General features: G+C 30.7%; 1 protein-coding gene across 1 annotated transcript in view; it reads left to right on the top strand.

The window, feature by feature from the left end:
* The window catches only part of VWDE (von Willebrand factor D and EGF domains), a 68,443-nt gene that overhangs the window by 6,824 nt on the left and 43,836 nt on the right, over positions 1-17,783 (top strand). The window contains 9 exon segments of the mRNA XM_011364613.1: positions 4,876-4,918; positions 4,921-5,054; positions 7,715-7,946; positions 10,181-10,244; positions 13,004-13,252; positions 13,793-13,883; positions 15,404-15,523; positions 15,525-15,549; positions 16,406-16,469. Of these exon segments, the coding sequence (XP_011362915.1) occupies positions 4,876-4,918; positions 4,921-5,054; positions 7,715-7,946; positions 10,181-10,244; positions 13,004-13,252; positions 13,793-13,883; positions 15,404-15,523; positions 15,525-15,549; positions 16,406-16,469 (1,022 nt within the window).

Consider the following 17,783-nt stretch of genomic DNA (forward strand, 5'->3'; position numbering starts at 1 on the left):
AATGTTAAATAGAAGTGAGCGTGAACATCCTTGTCTCTCATTCCTGATCTTATGTGAGAGCATCTAGTATTTCTTCATCAAGTATGATGCAGCTTTTTTTACAGATTCCTCTTATCAAATTGAGGAAGTTCTCTTCTATTCCTGGTTTGTTGAGTATTTCTTATCTTAAAAAGGATGTTTCAAGTGATTTTTTCTTGTGTATTGAGAAGCACATGTGGATTTTGTTTTTTTTTTATTTTATTAATGCAGTATATTACATTAATTCATTTTGGGATGTTAAACCAACCTTTCATGAATGAGATAAATCCTACTGGGTCTTGGTTCATAATTCTTCAGCTTTATTTCTAGATTTGGTTTGCTAGTATTTTGCTGAAGACTTTTGTGTCTATATTCAAAAGATAGATTGGCCTGTAGTCTTTTTTCTTGTGATATCTTTTTCTGGCTTTGGTATCAGGGTAATACTGAGCTCAGAATAAATCTGGAAGTTTTTCCTCTTCTTTTCTATGTTTTTGGAAGTGTTTATAAAGAATTAGTATTATTCTTTATATGTTTGGTAGAATGCAGCTTAGATGCCATCTAAACCTGATCTTATCTGTTTGAGTGTTGTTTGTTTTATTTTGTTTTGTTACTGATTTGATCTTTTTATGTGATATAAATCTATTTAGATTGTTTTTCTTGAGTCAGTTTTATAGTTTGTGTCTTTTTAACGAATTTTTTAATCTCATTTAAGATATTGGCATATAACTATAATTGTATTCCTTAATAAGATCTGTAATGGTGTCCCCTATTTCATTTCTGACTCTAGTGAGTCTTCTCTCTTTTTTCCTTAGTAAATCTTATAGTCAGAGGTATAACCATTTTGTTGACTTTTTTTTTCAAAGAATCAGCTTTTTGTTTCATTGATTTTCTCTATTGTGTTTCTGTTCTCAATTTCATTAATTTTGTCTATAATCTTTAAAATTTCTATTCTGCTGCTGCTTTTAGGTATAGTATATTCTTCTTTTTCCAGTGTCTTATGGTACAAGGTTTATTATACTGAGATCTTTTTCTTTTTTAATATAGGCATATATATCTTTATGCACTACTTTAGCAGTATGCCATAAATTTTGGTGTTTTACCTTTATTTTAATTCTTCTCAAAGTATAGTCTCATTTCTTTTTTTTTTCCTTCATTATTAGGCTGTTTAATTTCCACATATTTGTGAATTTCTTAAATTTCTTTCTGCTGTTGATTTATAATTTCATTCCATTGTGGTCAGAAAATATACTTTGTATGATTTCTATCTTTTTAAATTTATCGAGGTTTGTCCTATGATCCAGTGTATTGTTTATCCTGAAGAATGCTCCAAGTACACTTTAAAAGCATTTATATCCCGCTGTTGTTGGGAGAAGTGCTCTGTAGATATCTGTTAGTTTACAGTGGTTTAAAGTGTTGTTCTAGCTCTATTTCCTTTTCATACTGAAAGCAGAGTATTGACGTCCCCAACTATTACTGCTGAAATATGAATTCGCCTTTGCTTCTGTCAAATTTTGCTTGATATATTTTGATGCTTTGTTATTAAGTGCATATATGTTTATAATTTAATATCTTCCTAATGGATTGAAACCTTTATTATTATAAAATCTCTTCTTATTTCCAGTAATAGTTTTTGTCTTACAATTTTTTTGTCTGTTATTAGTATAGCCAATCCCATTTTCTTGTGATTGCTGTTTGCATATTTTATTTTTCTTCTATTTTACATTCAATTAATTTGTATTCTCTTCAAAAGGAATTCAGTTTGTGACTCTTGATACATAAAAGAGGGCAAAGTAAAGAGATTTAACCAACCAATCACTTTCTATGTGACCTTGCTTTTCAGCCTTTTGTATTGTTGCAGAACACATAATTCGGTTTTAAATGTCAGAAGTTTAATTTTTTTTTTTTTTTTAGGCGAGGCAACTCTTGATTGACCTCATAGATTGTAAGGACCTTGTCAGCTTGTCAGCTTACAATCCCTTATTTTTTATTTTTTATGCCTACAGCACCTACTCTTCCTAGGTGGTCTTCCATCCAAGTACTAACCAGGTGCTACCCTGCTTAGCTTCTGAGATCAGACAGGATTGGGCTTGTTCAGGGGTGGCATGGCTGTAGAAAGCTTAATTATTAATTACTTATTTATCCTTGAATTTGGAACTCAAAGGTGGTTTTTCTTTTTCCTACATCTTTGGAGAAGTTGTAAGATTTTTAAAATTCACAAGTATCTGAAATTCCCATAGAGCAATATACCAAAGGTTTTATCATTACAAACTCAGATATAAAGTTCCTATATTCAGGTGTTAAGCATATTTATCTCTTAAAATTACAATGATTTATTTAGTTTAACACATTTGTTTGTCAACCATTTATGACTCTTAAAGAATGTTAGTCTTGGCCATTGCATTAAACCAGAAAGCAATCTAATACAAACTACCTAATATCTACAAACAAAACTAGAAAACCATTTGTATATTGTTTTCCATTACGTATCTATTATATTCATAACTTGACACATTCTCTCAAAGTATTTAAAATCCAAGTATTGCAGACTCTATTATATATTACTTAGCTGCTTTAAGTTTTCTTGGGAAGCAGAACAAATAGAAATGTAAATTTTAATGTATATTTTACATATACTTTTATTTTGAGGGAAAGTTAGATTAGGAGTTTGCTAGAAAGCTCTGCACACTATTCATACTATGAAATTGAGTGACAGGTGAGATGGGCCTGTAAACCTATTCTTTTAACTACTCGAGGAGCCAAACCCTTAAATTTTCAAATAGGAGCCCAAATCATCCTTATAATTCTCATTTAGTTACCTATAGCATACATTTTAGAATTAAGATTATAATGAGATTTTTAAGAGTGTGCCTTATTTATACTAGTAAAATTTTTAAATTTTTCTCCACAGACCATGAATATTTTAAGAGACAAATTTGAGGAAGGAGGAATTATGACATAACTAATATAAAATATGATCTATTATTAAGTATATGAATTAAGAATTTTCCTCTAAAATAAACATTAAATAAAAATAAATAAAAATTCCTGTTTAAATATTATGCACTTCTGTAGTATTATTGATGTCACACTGTGATTACTACATTTGTTATATCTATAGCTTTGGATTAGAAAATAATTCTTCAAAGCAGCAAAATCAGAAGACATGTGAGAACTATAGAAGCACTTAGGAAGGAGAAATACTGCACAGAATAAAAAAGAAGTTATTAACTTTTTTCCCTGATATAAAATTCTATTCAAAGAAGAGATTAAAAAAAACAACAACATTTCGATAATTCATGTAAACCTCGCTAGTAATCTTTTTAAAAATATTTTGCTTATTTTCTAGCCAGGTACAATGTTCTGATATTGACAAGATCTTTGAGTTACCTAAAAATTAGATGAAATGACAGCACATCCCTGATTTCTATCCACACACAAAATATTTATTGTTGATAGATTGAGACTTTTAGGATAAATTCTTCTTGGGAAATTTAAATCTGGTGGACCAAGAGATAAAAGGAAGAAGGGCCTTTTAAAAATATTTTACTAAAAAAGTTCTTTAGGGAGATCTTTTATCTTGCAAAACAATGTCTTTTGTACAGTTTAATTGCTATAATTACAAGCAATAAAATAAAAAGCTAAAGAAATGATGACAATTTTATAAGCTACACTTGTGAAAAAGGCTTACAAATTAATATCTCTAGTTTTTTTTTTGTGCTCCTTATTAAGTTCAGAAATTGATTTTGGTTTATAAACACTTTTTTAACCTAAAATTATGTAATAAATGTTTTAATTTTTTTCAGTTAAATTTTTTTCCACAGTGAGGTACTTCAGTAATGATTGAATTTTTTATTTCACATTTCTATTTTATAGATATTATCTTATTATTAGTGTTTTTTTCAACAAATATAATATTTAGAGATTGTTTATCTACTGCGTCAACAAGATACTGTGGTATTCGAATAAGGACACTGCCTTGTGTTTCTTGTTTTGCGAGTCAGGAGCCTCAAACAAGAGCTGTATTTCTAAGATCATTTTGTTTTCACTGCCTCCTTTATGCTAGGAAAAGGAGCTTTATGTTCTGCCTCTATGGATTTGACAAAGAAAGTATCTTCTAGGCCAACTGCTGCTCAGAAAGTGGTTTCCCTAAAAAAACTACAGAACTCTCTCCTTCTCTCTGGTCTTCTTTTGGTTCTCCTTCCAAACTATTCCCCTCCTCCCCAATCCTTTTCCTGTGCTTACTAATAAAAATGGATTTCAATACTTTACCTTAAAAAAAAAAGTTGTATTTAAAAACTTTATATTCTTTCCTGTACTAAAGAATGCAGGGAACTTCAGTAGGAGGGTATTTTACAAAAATTAGATTGGAATTAAGATATCGGTTTAATGTGTTGTACTCTAGGACTTGGAAGAGTTGGGATTATAGCGGGACATGTGGCTACTGTAGAGGAAAGTAGGTCATAGAGGATCAATAATGGCATTCAAATCTGGAAGACCATTCTCAAGAGGAATCTTTGTAGGGCCTGTGACTTTAGATGGTAGGAATAAACACATCCTAACTCAGTGTCAATCAGCAATATTGCTTTGTCCAAATTAAATGAAAGTAAAGTTCTCGAAGCTTAGGCACCTCGAAAATACATTCTAAAGAGTTTATTGATTGGTTTACTGTATTTATGAACAGTGCAAGCTAAGTCATCTTTGACTTACTAAGAGACACTGACATTTCAAGTGGTCTTTATGTGCCATTGTGGGTGGATGTGATTTATTTGTTTTGGAAATCAATTTTAATTGAGTACTAAACTATCTGAACAAAGAAAGTGCATATATAAAGACACCTATCTTTTCATCCTACCTCAGGAGTGCTCTCCTGGGGGACACCAGTTACTTCAGAGCCCTTATCGAATATCCATTTCGACTCATTGTACCTCCAGCAGTCAGCCATTCAAGACCTGATATATGACCATTCCCTAGCTCCTGGATGACATCAATTTCTCATCTTTGACAGACCTGCCGAGATGCCAACCAAATGTGTCGAGGTATTTCAACTCACTAAGAACTACATGTACTTTTTTCTTATGTATTTTTTCATATAAAGATTGAGACTTGTTACAACCAATTTATTTCCCACACTGAAATATTATTTTGATATTGTTATCAAGATTAAATTAATCTAAAGGAGTATTCTCATGTATTATATAATAATAATAGTAATACTTAATGTTATGCTCATGCAGTCCACCAAGCGCTTTTACATATAGTATCTTATATAATTTTTACAACTCTAGAATCCAGTCTTTCATCATTTACTTCCAACATACAGTGCAGGAAACATATCTAGAGTCACCCAGCTAGCAGGTCAACCAACCCAAGTTTTTATCACAGCTTCATTCTCCAGGGCTCATGTACTTAACCACAAGTAACCTGAAAACCTGCTTCAGTTTTTGCCAGTCATAAATAGAAGTCTCATTTTCCTTATTGTTACCCACATTTTGAGGATTATGTAGAAGCAGAAATTATGTTCCCTTTTAAACATGTAACTAAAAAAAACTCAAGAAAAATATCCTAATTTTAAGTGTTTAATTTTTAAGTTGTGACATGGTAGCTGTCTTTTTTTCTCTTTGTGGTTTATTTGCTTATCACTCTTATGACATTTCTTTTGTAATAAACTTTTAAAAAATCAGAGTTTAAAAGTAAAATTTGAGAAAATTAGAAGTAATTCACTATGTCCTTAAACATTTGTGGGGTTTATTTATTTATTTATTTAGGCTAAATTAACTATATTTGATTCTAGAACCTCATAAAAATGTAAACGTAAGGTGGTAAACTGGCTTTTTTCCCTGGCTCTTTTCCTAGAGGTCAGATAATACATGGTTATTTTGTTCTCCCTGGAGAAGTATTCCCTGTTCCCATTCTATCATGCCCTCTTGAAACGAAGCTTTTACCATTCAGCTGGAGAATTGATAGAATTTTCTTTTAGTCCACAAGATAATACAAAATGTGTATAAATAAATTTCTATTTATAATGTTTAAAGTAATTCATGTGCATTATAGAAAACTTAGAAAAGAACAGGTAATAGCATAACATTCATTCATAATCCACCCATACACTCACACTACCATTAACATTTTGCTATTGTGCCCTCTTATTTATATTGTTTTGTAAGATTCATGCTATATGTTCACTTGCATAACATGTTTTCTTCAGTTATAGTTATAGCATTAACATTTTTCTATCAAAAATTTTTTTGATATCTGTTTGAAAATAATATTTTGTCATATGTATATACCATATTTATTTAAATCCTACCATATGTGTGCGCATTCAAGCTTTTACTATAAGTAATTCTGCAATTAGCAAATACGCATATAAGTCATTGTTATATTTTAGTGTATTTGGTAATAATAATTTTTATAAGTAAAATTAGTGAAGGTTCATGTCTTTTTGAGAATTTTAATATACACAGTTAAGTTGTTTCTTAAAAATATAATGCTAAAAAATGTCCAGTAGCAATGGATAAAAATACCTCTTCTAATATTGACTATTTTCATGTATTCTTTGAACTATATGTCCGTCTATTTTTTCTATTTGTGATCTTAGAATTATTAAATGGATATTATTACTGGCTAAAATGAAATAAAAAATATAATAATGCGACAATAAATATATAATGTAATATATTAAGTATAATGCTATTTGTTTTCTTCTTATTTAACTTTTATTTGTCTTATTTTTAAATTATTATTTAATCATAACTATCTTTTTCTATTTTCTTTGTTTATAAGCATGAAAATATTAAGTTTAATATTAACCATTATTATATAATAGAAACATTATGTAATTATATATCAATCATATAATGTAATTATATAACATATATAATTATATATCATATTATTTATTATAATTGATATTAATGTAATATTCATAATTATAATCTGGTTTACAATGATTGAGTCATTGCCATGTAGAAGTTGTATAAGTTCTTTTATTTATACTTCACTACAGCACTATGAGGCGGATACTACAATCCACCTAATAAAAAAGCAAAAAATGTTGAGTGCCTTGCCCCGGGTTATGCATTTAGTAAGTGTCTCGATCCTTCTTAAATCGTATATAGTCTCTTCTTATTTTTCTGGGTTACTTTTCTATTGTCCATCTGGAAATGATTCGGATAATTGGCCTTAAGTGAGGCTTTAACTTCATTACTCCCAAATTGCCAACCTATTATTTTCTCTAGATTTTGAACAATTGTTTCCTTCTCTCCTGATTTTTTGATACCTCCTGAACTTTATATTAACTTCTTACATATACTATTTTCAGCAATTTTTCAAGAAATCTCCAGGATCAGTTTATCTTTATATTATATGTTAAAATGACTTCAGATTGATTTGTCTTAGAATGTATCAGCTATTTCAGTTTGTTATCTAATACTGAATTTCTCCTGTTCACAATACAAATGTAACAAATGGGAAAAAGTATTTAAATTGAATAAGATTATATTAATTATGAAAAATCTACCCTTAAATTTACTATTCCATAGTTACTTTTTCTTTTATAACACAGGTACAAGTTAATGAATTTTTTAAACGATTAATAATTTAATATTTTAAAGATTATTTAGAAGAAAATGCAAAATTGATTATTTACCATGTACGAAAATAATTGGATTTTTAACTTTTCTTTCTGATGCAAAAGATGAACCACTGCGGAACACAAGCCCCCATATGGCTGTCTCTGAGAGGTTCAGAAACAGTGCCTTCACTTGGGGCGATCAAGCAACTGACAGCTTGTGCCGCATGGCAGGTTTTGCTTAGCATTACAGAAGACTGCTGTCTTTTTCAAATCCCAGTGTCTATAAGAAACTGTGGACAATTTTTTGGATACTTACTACAACCTACTCAGGGATGTATGGAGCAATGTGCAGAAGGTAAGAAAACATAAGTAATACACATGAACAGCTAATCATAGAACTATGTGTGTTGGTATATTTGTGTGATTCTCTGGATAGTTTGTATTTAGCTAATATAAATATCAGTAAGAGATTTGGTTTACTATTATAGCTAGGGTAAAGCTAAATTTATGATTTAAATTGGCCAGATTTCTTTAGGATTCTTTGCCAAGATCTTAAAGTCCTCAAAAATATTTGTTGATGTGAAAGTATCGAAGGTTAACATAATGTATATTGATGTCATTTATCTACTGATAATATACAATAACAAGGGCACTTTTCCTTAGTGGTATTCTTCCTCAAAAGCTATAAAGCCAGTCTAAACTCAGACAAATTCATAAAAATCCAAATTAAGAAACAGTCTATGAAATACCTGAATAGTATTCTTCAAAAATGTCAAAATCATGGAAAACCATAAAAGATTGAGAAACTGTCACATATTGGAAAAGACTAAGGAAGCATTGTGATGATATCCTGGATTGGATACTGGAACAGAAAAGAACTTTAGTGGAAAATTGGTAAAATCTAAATAGAGTTTTCAATTTATTTTAGAGTATTAAGGTCAATTTCTTAGTTTTGATGAAAGTTCCCATAACATACCATGATGGATATCGCAATAAATAATTAATCTTAAACTTTTTTGTTTCTTTTTCTCTGTACTCAATTATGACTTAACTCTTTGAAACATATAGACTCTCTTTTTACTAGGGTGTCAGGACCTCATGTTCTGAACAAGGTAGAGACTCAACAAGCACATATTTAATGGCAGTGTTCAATAGAACTAGTGAACTAAATCTTCAGATGCAAGGAGCTCAAAATAGAACTACATAATGGTGATTTTTTTTTTTTTACTTGGACTGCTTAGACATGAATAAAGCTGATAAATGAGGTATTTATTTGTTTTAGGGAGGTGGAGTGTGCTAATATGTGACTAGGTTATTGGAAAAAAACAAACCCCCCTCTTGTAGATTATCTGGGCTCATTTATATATACAGAAGACTGAAAATACTGACAAATACTGTTATGGACCAGTGTTATTAAACTAGGCAAACACTGCAAATAATAATTATTATATGAGTAACACTTATAAATATTTCCATCCTGAGGTCGTTAGACTCTTCAAACTAGAAAATCTCAAACAACATAGGTACAGCTAAACAGTGGCAAGAAATATAGAAGCAATTATAAACTGCAATTAATAGTATGAATGAAAAGATTATATTACTGTAGATGAAAATACTGGAGGTGAATGAAGGATAAAATTTATAATGAGGTGTCACCAGAGAAAGCCTCTTCTGAGAACAGGAGATTGACATTGCAAGTTTGAGGGTAAACAGTCCTTGGTCAGATAAAGATCGAGGGCAAAAACACCCCAGACAGCAACAACAGCTTATGAAAGGCCTTAAGGCTAAGAGTATGGTGTTCTCACAAGAGTGAAAGCAGGACAGAGATGGTAGATCTCAAAGAGTAAGGGAGAACATAACAAGACAAGGATTAAGATGAGCAGCAGGGCCTGATGTTTAGGGAACTCTGCATTTTATTTTCTGTGCATTGAGAAGTCTTCTGTCCAGCTAAATGTAACTGAAAGCAGTATATTTAGTAAGGACATTCAACAACAGATCAGTTAATAGAGTATCATTGGCAAGGAGAAAATCCAGAGAGATGGATCAGCTTCATTGGGTGCCCAAGATGAGAATTATGAAAAATGTCTTTTTGGTATTTCTCAGTACTCTTGCCATTGAAAAAATAGCTATTTTTTTTAAAATTTCAAACAATATTTCCAAATATTTGTGGAAAGTTCTGTAGGTGTTTTAATGGAAAAAAAACAATTTACCTATATTCATTTAAGAAACATTGACAACTATTAAAAATAAAAACAAAACTTTCACATCAGAGAATACCATAAAATACAAATAATCACCTCAACAGAAATGTTTACACTGAATTTTAACTCAATATTTAAAAATTTGCATTTTTACTACGATTTTAAAACTCAAAAAAAATTTCGTTTTGTTAATGTCAGTACCACCCACTCAGTTTCAAAGTTTGACTATTCAAAATTGTTTCTCTCTTTTACCATATTCAAGTTCTCAGATAGATTGTCATCTCAGATAGATTGATCAATCGATCAATCGACTGATAGACAGACATAGAGATATATAGAAATCTTTATGCTCAATTGAATAAATACAATTTATCCTTAACCTTTGCAGCTATATCTGACGCAAAATTATACCCATGTGACCCTGACAAAATTGAAATTGGAGATGACTGTGTTTGTAAGTATCAAATTTTATTCTTAACAATGTATTTATAAACTAATAATGTCAAAAGGTTTTTATGTTCCGTGCCTTAGTTTAGATAGGATTATGCTAATATTTGATAATGCCCCAGTCTAGTGGATATCAAAAATATCACTTTATCGTGCTTTTAAAAAATAACAATGGAGTTGACAAAGATACAAAGAGTTGGGCATGTTAACCCTACAGACGTGTGTGTATATTTATTGAATCTTTTTATAAGAAAATTTGGCAATTTATCTCAATAATCTTAAAAATCCACGTGTATTTTTTCCTAGCAATGCCATTTCCAAAAATTTAGCTTAGAGAAATATTTAAAGAAGCATGTGAATACAAGATTTATGACAGCATTTTTCTAACAATATGAAAAAAATTGCAAATAACCAAAAACTGCTGGTTGAATCAATATCTATAAAGATAAAATGTTCTATAAGCAATATTAAAATGCAGTAATACATTCTTTAACATTAGTAGATATTCATGGTATATCGTAGCTAAGAAATCAGATTATGTACCACAATCTCATTTTTGTCTTTCAGGAATGATTGCATTTGTATCAAATAAGTCTTAAAAGATAAACGCCAAAAGTGTAAATTGTGGTCACATTTTTTTCTCTTTTCAATCTGTATTTCTTAAAATAAAGTTTTTAAAGTTATTTCAAATATTAACAAATTCCCCTATTGTAATATTCCTTAACAGATCACTCTAAGTAGATTGTCTAATAAAATTTATGATGTCTGCTTAAAAGATGGGCAGAAATCTAAATTATTTATTGAAACAGCCTTTTCCTGGGGCCTGTTAGCCAATGAGATATTCTAAATGAATGAGGGATTGTTGACAGTTTTTATGGTAAAATAAACCCTACTGACATAAAGCAAATCAGGATAGATCATATGATATTCAGATACCAGCCTTAAAAATTAATGTTTTGTCTTAAAAAGTACGATTTTATAATAATCCTCAAAATAAATACTTTGAGTTGCTTTTCTATGCCTTATTTCAGTTGTAAATGGATTTTCGTCCCCTTTTCTAGCATTTTTTAAACAAGCTTTTATTTTATCTGAAAGTGTCAGTTTAATTAGACCCTGTGATTTGTTTCTAAGAAAATAAAAAAATCCCTAACAATAGTAACATTAACCATGAAGTATAAACATTTGATTATATTGCATAATATGTTTGGATTATATTTATCATATACATGTATTATAGTAAAATCACTTTTCTCCCTTGAATAAACAATACATTTAAACTAACTTGTTATGTTATTCAGAATATTTATGCAATTAACTGGAAAAAATTGCTATTCAAAATCATACACAATTTGGATAAGTAACATTTGAATGAAAATATTGAGTCAAATCTAACTGATAAAGCTTCATAATAAAATAGAGAATATATTAACATATTCAGCACATGCTAATATTAGAATTGACAAACCCATAATAATTGTGCTTTCAAGCAGAAACAATGTGTCATTCTTGAAAACTTGAAGTATCTTTTAATAAATTGTCTCTGATCTACATTGTTGTGAGCAATGATCAGCTCACCTAGTTGATGCTATTTAAAATATTGATTCAAAAATTTTAATTTTCATGAATTATTTACTTTTAAGTTTTCATCTTTTATTCTTAAAAATTATTTCCATAGTTATTCTGTTTAAAAATAAATTTGACTTTTTTCTACTTTAAGGAGGAATTTTTACTCATATACATAATTTTTAAAAATCAATACATACTCAAAAGTGTCTATTATTTTCCTCAAATCTAAATATGGTAGTGATTTGGCCCAATGTTTAAAATGTTTGACAAAATATTTATTATTTAGATTAATTTGAAAACCGTTTATTAGGATTTTGTAATCTGATATCCAATGAAATAACATTTAGAAATATTTGAAAGTGCATAAGATTTTCCCCTCACATTTAGATTGTTTCTCAGAATTTTCCAAAATCTACATTAAAAGACTAAAAAATTAATATTGTGATTATCATAAAATTACCACACATATATAGTAGAAATTTTAGGACATTATAAAACTCCTACTTATAAAATTTGTCACTCAGATATTTTTCTCTTCTCTAAATCAGAACAAAACTAATTAAAAACTCATTTGGAAACATTCGAGATTCCCAGATTTAATCTTGCAACTGCCCAGAGATAAAATCTCTCTGAGTTCCTAGAGGGATCTTTAAACATTTCTAATCTCAGAAAAAATGAAAAGAATAAGACTATTGTTTAACACTGGGTATATTTCGCTAATACAGCATAATCACTCTTTTATGAAATAGCTTTTTCAAGAAAGCAAGAGTAATGATGAGTTGAGTTATAAGAGTAAATTATGAGAGTAAAATAGTTGTCATTTGATTTTACATTATAGTGACATTTTCTTTAGAACAAGAAATTATAATGTAGAAAACCTGAATTTTATTTGTTGGATCTTTTAGAAAAGGTAGTAGCTTAAAAGAAGGTAAATTATGTTTGTGTTCAAGAGCTAGACTTTTCAAGGATAGATGTATTCAACAAGCACCGATACAAGCTTGATAAGCTGATAAATTTATCTGCTGTCAATTTTTATGTGATTGTGGGTCAATAGAAGAATGTACTACTTTGCTGATAGAGAATAATTATTTTTCTAAATGTATTAAAATTCCCTGAGTTACAGTCTTCGTGAGCTTTTCCCATAAGCCAGTACTATCTCTTAAGATGCCCAACTACAAATTATGCATTTTCTCCCACCAAATCAGCTGTCTGCTTCATTGCCACCACCACTTCCAGGAAGACCAGAGGTTGTGATGGAGCCAATTGAGTCCAGGGTTTTCTTTAGGTGTGCTTTTGATGTTTCCCCTACAAACAACTCAGTGGGATTTCTCATAGCTTGGTCTAGGCTTTCTTCTCAAGAAATCAAAGAGGAGCTGAAGCAGGAGACCACAGTTCAGGCATTCTCTTTTTTAGAAATGGATGGCATAAATCTCAGACTTGGAGATAGATACATTTTTTTTTTTTTCATGAATGCATTGTTAAAAATGAATTTTTAAATCATTTTCTAAAAGTAGTTTTTGTCCCCATAACATAAAGCACTGTGTTTTTCTTTTTCTTTTTTTTTCCTTGGCAATTGTGTCAACTACAATGATAACTGGACGAGTCATTAATCTTGACTATGAGTATCTGCTTCTCACAATTTGTTGATTGTTATCAGTGAAGTCTTGTAATTTTATGTCTCTTTTGGGTTTTAAAATGATATACTTTCAGTCTAGGAAAAACATTTTCATTTTTTCGATGATGATATCACATCCTTTTTGAATACATCTTCAAGACAAAGTCTACAACACTTAATTTTGTTGAGGATTGAATAATTAATATTTTATAAAGATGGAATTTTTCTCATTTTTAAGCATTTTAAAATTACTTATTTTTGTTATCTCATGTGCTATCTACTAAAAATTAAAATTAAGTACTTACATATAATAACATACATATTTCCTCCATAATTTTATTGCTAAATGATTATTTGTTAACTATATTTATAGATATTCTGTACTGTTTTCATCTTTTTCTTGGAGAAACCACATGTACAAAGATTAGCCATCAAAAGCCAAGAAATTTTTGCAGGTATTAAGGTATGTAGTAGTGGGGATGGATCAGAAAGATTACTCCTCTGGAACTGTGTTTTCTATACTGTGATTTGTGGATGCTGGTTCCAAGACCTCATCACAGACTGAATGTTGGGACCAAAGAGTCTGTATTTTTGAAAAATAACCTAAATAATTCTAATATATAACAAAATTTGAGGGCCCCTGTTAATGAACTAAAGTTAAAATATACTTGCATTTTTTTTTCAGAAATAGCTCAAATTAGAATAAAGCACAAGTTCTATTCCCATAATTTATTCCATAATGCAAGTAACAATTAGAGTACCAATATTTAGTTATCAAGCATTTTGAAAGACAGGTAGCAGGTCAAGTACTAGAGCCTCTGACTAAAGTAGAATTGGCTCAGAAATATGGACTTTATGAATTGCAAAGATTGAGCTAATTAAACAAGACAGTACCCGTGGTCACTGTGGGTAGTGCTGAGGTCTAAGAACTGATGAGCTATTTCAGCAGATGAGCAGAGATGACAAGAAATCCAGAGTGGTGGAAGGAGTGGGGCAGTACCAAGAGGTCTAAGGAGGCAAGTACTGTGCACCCTTTGGTCTTAGCCAGGGGACTGAGGTTTGACCTTGACTCATCTCTAGTTCATGAACAAAATAAGATCATTGATAGATTGTGAAAATAAGACTCAGAACCAAGACAAAGTCTGTTCCTGAATAAAGACCATTTATACTCAGCAGGGACCAGGAAAAGGAGGGAAAAGAGTAAACTATGTTGTCAGAATAGCATAGACCTTGGGAACACAGACTCTTTGGATCTACATTGGTGAGAGAACTCAGTACAACATTAGGGCCAGTGCGGTTTCTGATTAGGCTAACAGGGAGACTATTCCCTACTGAGTCATCTGTTTGGGGAGCTAGCAAAGAACTGAGACTGCGTAAAAACTCTCTGCCTCAAGAAAAGATTGGCCTGTGAACTAGGCTAGGACCAGTACTAGAGTTCAGTAGTCATGAATCCAACTGTGAAAGAAGAAGCTGAGAAATAAGCTGAAGGTTAAGATATTTCAGGTGGTAATAATGTTTTAATTTATGTGTTAAAAATATTTAGATTTGTAACTTATATTAGGGATGATATTAATTTTTAAGGATAAATAGACTTTTTCACTGGTATGTCAGTAAACATTACCAAACAAATGAAAGGAGATGGGAATCTTTCTGTTTCCTCTATTTCCTAGTGCCCACTACTTAGTACCAGAATCACTAAGGCAGGCTCCAACCAGACTGCCTATCATGTGTTGGGGAACAAAACTGTGCCCAAAGTCAGAGCAGTACAGTGACTCCAGGTACTCTTCTGTGCATTGCTGATGTTTTTAAGGGTTTGGTTTTAACTGATCTTGTGTGGTTCAAAAATTCAAGTGCTTAAATTATTACTACTAGCTCATTTAGCAAAATATGAGCTATTGAGGAAAAAGTGCCTTTTCAATATTATTGAGTCTTAGAAACAAATTTTATTTTTATATGACCACCCTATATATTTTCCTATAGCAGTTGCCACCTGAATTGAGCACTATATCAGAAGATGGAAAAGAATACCAGTTGAGAATAGAAAGTACGATTTCTGTCATTTGTTCTGAATTCAGTGAGCTTGATCAGGAATGCAAAATCTCAACTAAAACTGAAAACTGTTGATCAAGGTAATGGATGCTAAATTCATTTAATTTTATTATTAGATTTCAAATAATAACTAATGCTTTTTTTTTCCTAGAGAAAGTCACTGTAGTGTACTCACACAATTAATTATGTTGCATGTATATATCAAATTACACTTCAATCATATTAGTAATACTGGGCCAAATTTTTGATTGCCAGAGCAATCCACATTTATCCCTCCTGGGCTCAGAGTAGAAATAAACAAAAATAAATAAATAATGAACAATATCCTCTTCCTCCTCCTCTCCTTTCTTTTTCTGTCTCCCACTCCTTTTCTCCACCTTCTCATCTTCTCGCTTATTCTTCTCTTTGCTTTGTTTTCAGAGACCGAGGGACAAACTGCTCTTTTAAGATTTTCCAAATTATCCTTTTGAGTGTGATAAATGATGCTAAAAGTTCAAGCTTATGCACCATGGATCTCATAACGCATTCTGCGCACTTTTCTCCCTAATGTAAGCTTATGTTTGGGAGCTTTTGTTTTAAAACTCTTCTATTTAAATTACTAATTATATAGATTGTATCATATATGGCCTCATATATGCCACTGTCACAGTCATGTAGAAAGTTGAAATTCTCCTAAAGAATGAAAAAATATGCGGAGACAAACCATATACTCCAGTGATAGGAGTTTTTTTTTTTTTTTTTTTTTTGGTCTTAAGCCTCTGAAGCAGAGACCAAAGTATGTAAGAGATACATAAATTAAGATATATATAACCTTTAGGAGAGACTACGATTCTGTTTGCATACCTTTTCACCATAGGATATAAAATTCTGTTTTGTAAATACACCAAATACTATGTATCTAGGTCTTCATATCTATATTATTTCTACTTAAATCAGAGAAACAAAAGGATAAAATTGCTAGTAGAAGAAGTCTCATGGGAATGATATGCCAGGAAAAGAGGTAATACGGAGGTAGAAAGCGGAATCAAGAAAGGCAATCCTAAAATGCTTGACAATAAACAGACTTAGTAGATAATACCCACCTACTTAATCAAATTTCAGAAGCATCATGAGCAACACTATATTTTGAAATCTAGCCCAGAAACATGAAATTAAGCCCTCTGTCTCAAACTGTTTGACACAATTCTACTTCGAACTACCTCTGAAAAAGCATATGATGCAAATTTTACTACAGTTGATGAGAGGGAAAAAGAAGAGGATGATATTATTGATATTTTCCAAAACTGTATTAGGCAAAGATTTCCTTCAGTTACAAATGTACTTTAAACTATACTTGCATGCTCTCGATTCTTTCAACAAGACTAGCATTGCTATAGTGATATAAAAACAGCCTAAATGTATTCCTACATTTTAGAAGTTTGCACGTTCTTATTCTTTGTCAATTAAAAATAATTTTCATACTCTTCTAGAAAGAAATTTCTGGATTTTATTCTGTATATTCCTCATCTCATCTTTAAGTGTATTTCCATTACATCTCCACTTTCATAGAGAACAAGTTAGTGTCCCCTACTGTTCTTCTACAAAGATAGGCTGTTTTTTCACAGGCTTAATGAGACACAATACTTGGCCTTCATACCATAGACCAGGGAAAATGATGTCAGGGGCTATATCTAAACCAGATAGAATTCCATATTCACCATAGGAAGCTGGTTAAAGTTTGGATGTTTCTATTGCCTTTAACATGCATAGGAAAAGTACATATTAGAAAAAAAATGCATGAAGAGAAGCTTTTTCAGAAATTTTGAATCTACTACAAATATAATTTTATAACTGAAAATGATGTGTGAAAGAAAGTTTTTAACAACTTTTTTCTTCCTCTTTGATTCTCAGAAGGACTTTGTAATTATTAGTTGGAATATGTGTAAACTTCCTTTGTAGACAGTTTCTGCAGGAATCTACCCTTTTTATTTAGTTACAAATTCCTGGAGTTCCTTCCTTCCCTTCTGTTACCACCTTCTTTCCAAATTATTTTGTCTTGTTCTTTGTTCCACACGCAAGGGAGCATCTTGAGTTTCTAAATATATTGGGACATTTGAGAGATATAGAGTTTATTACAGACAGATACACTACCTTAATTTGTTTTGACTTTTTATTTTTTCAGATGATGAACCCTGTATCAATAATTAAACCTGTATGATGAACTCTGTATCAATAATCACTGTTATCACTTGACAATGGACAGAATATAAGTGAAAGCCCTAAGAAATATTACAGACATATCTGGACACAAGGCACAGTTCTTACGCAGAAAAAA

The sequence above is a fragment of the Pteropus vampyrus genome, unplaced genomic scaffold, assembly GCF_000151845.1.
Source record: "Pteropus vampyrus isolate Shadow unplaced genomic scaffold, Pvam_2.0 Scaffold4, whole genome shotgun sequence".
Classification (NCBI taxonomy): domain Eukaryota; kingdom Metazoa; phylum Chordata; class Mammalia; order Chiroptera; family Pteropodidae; genus Pteropus; species Pteropus vampyrus.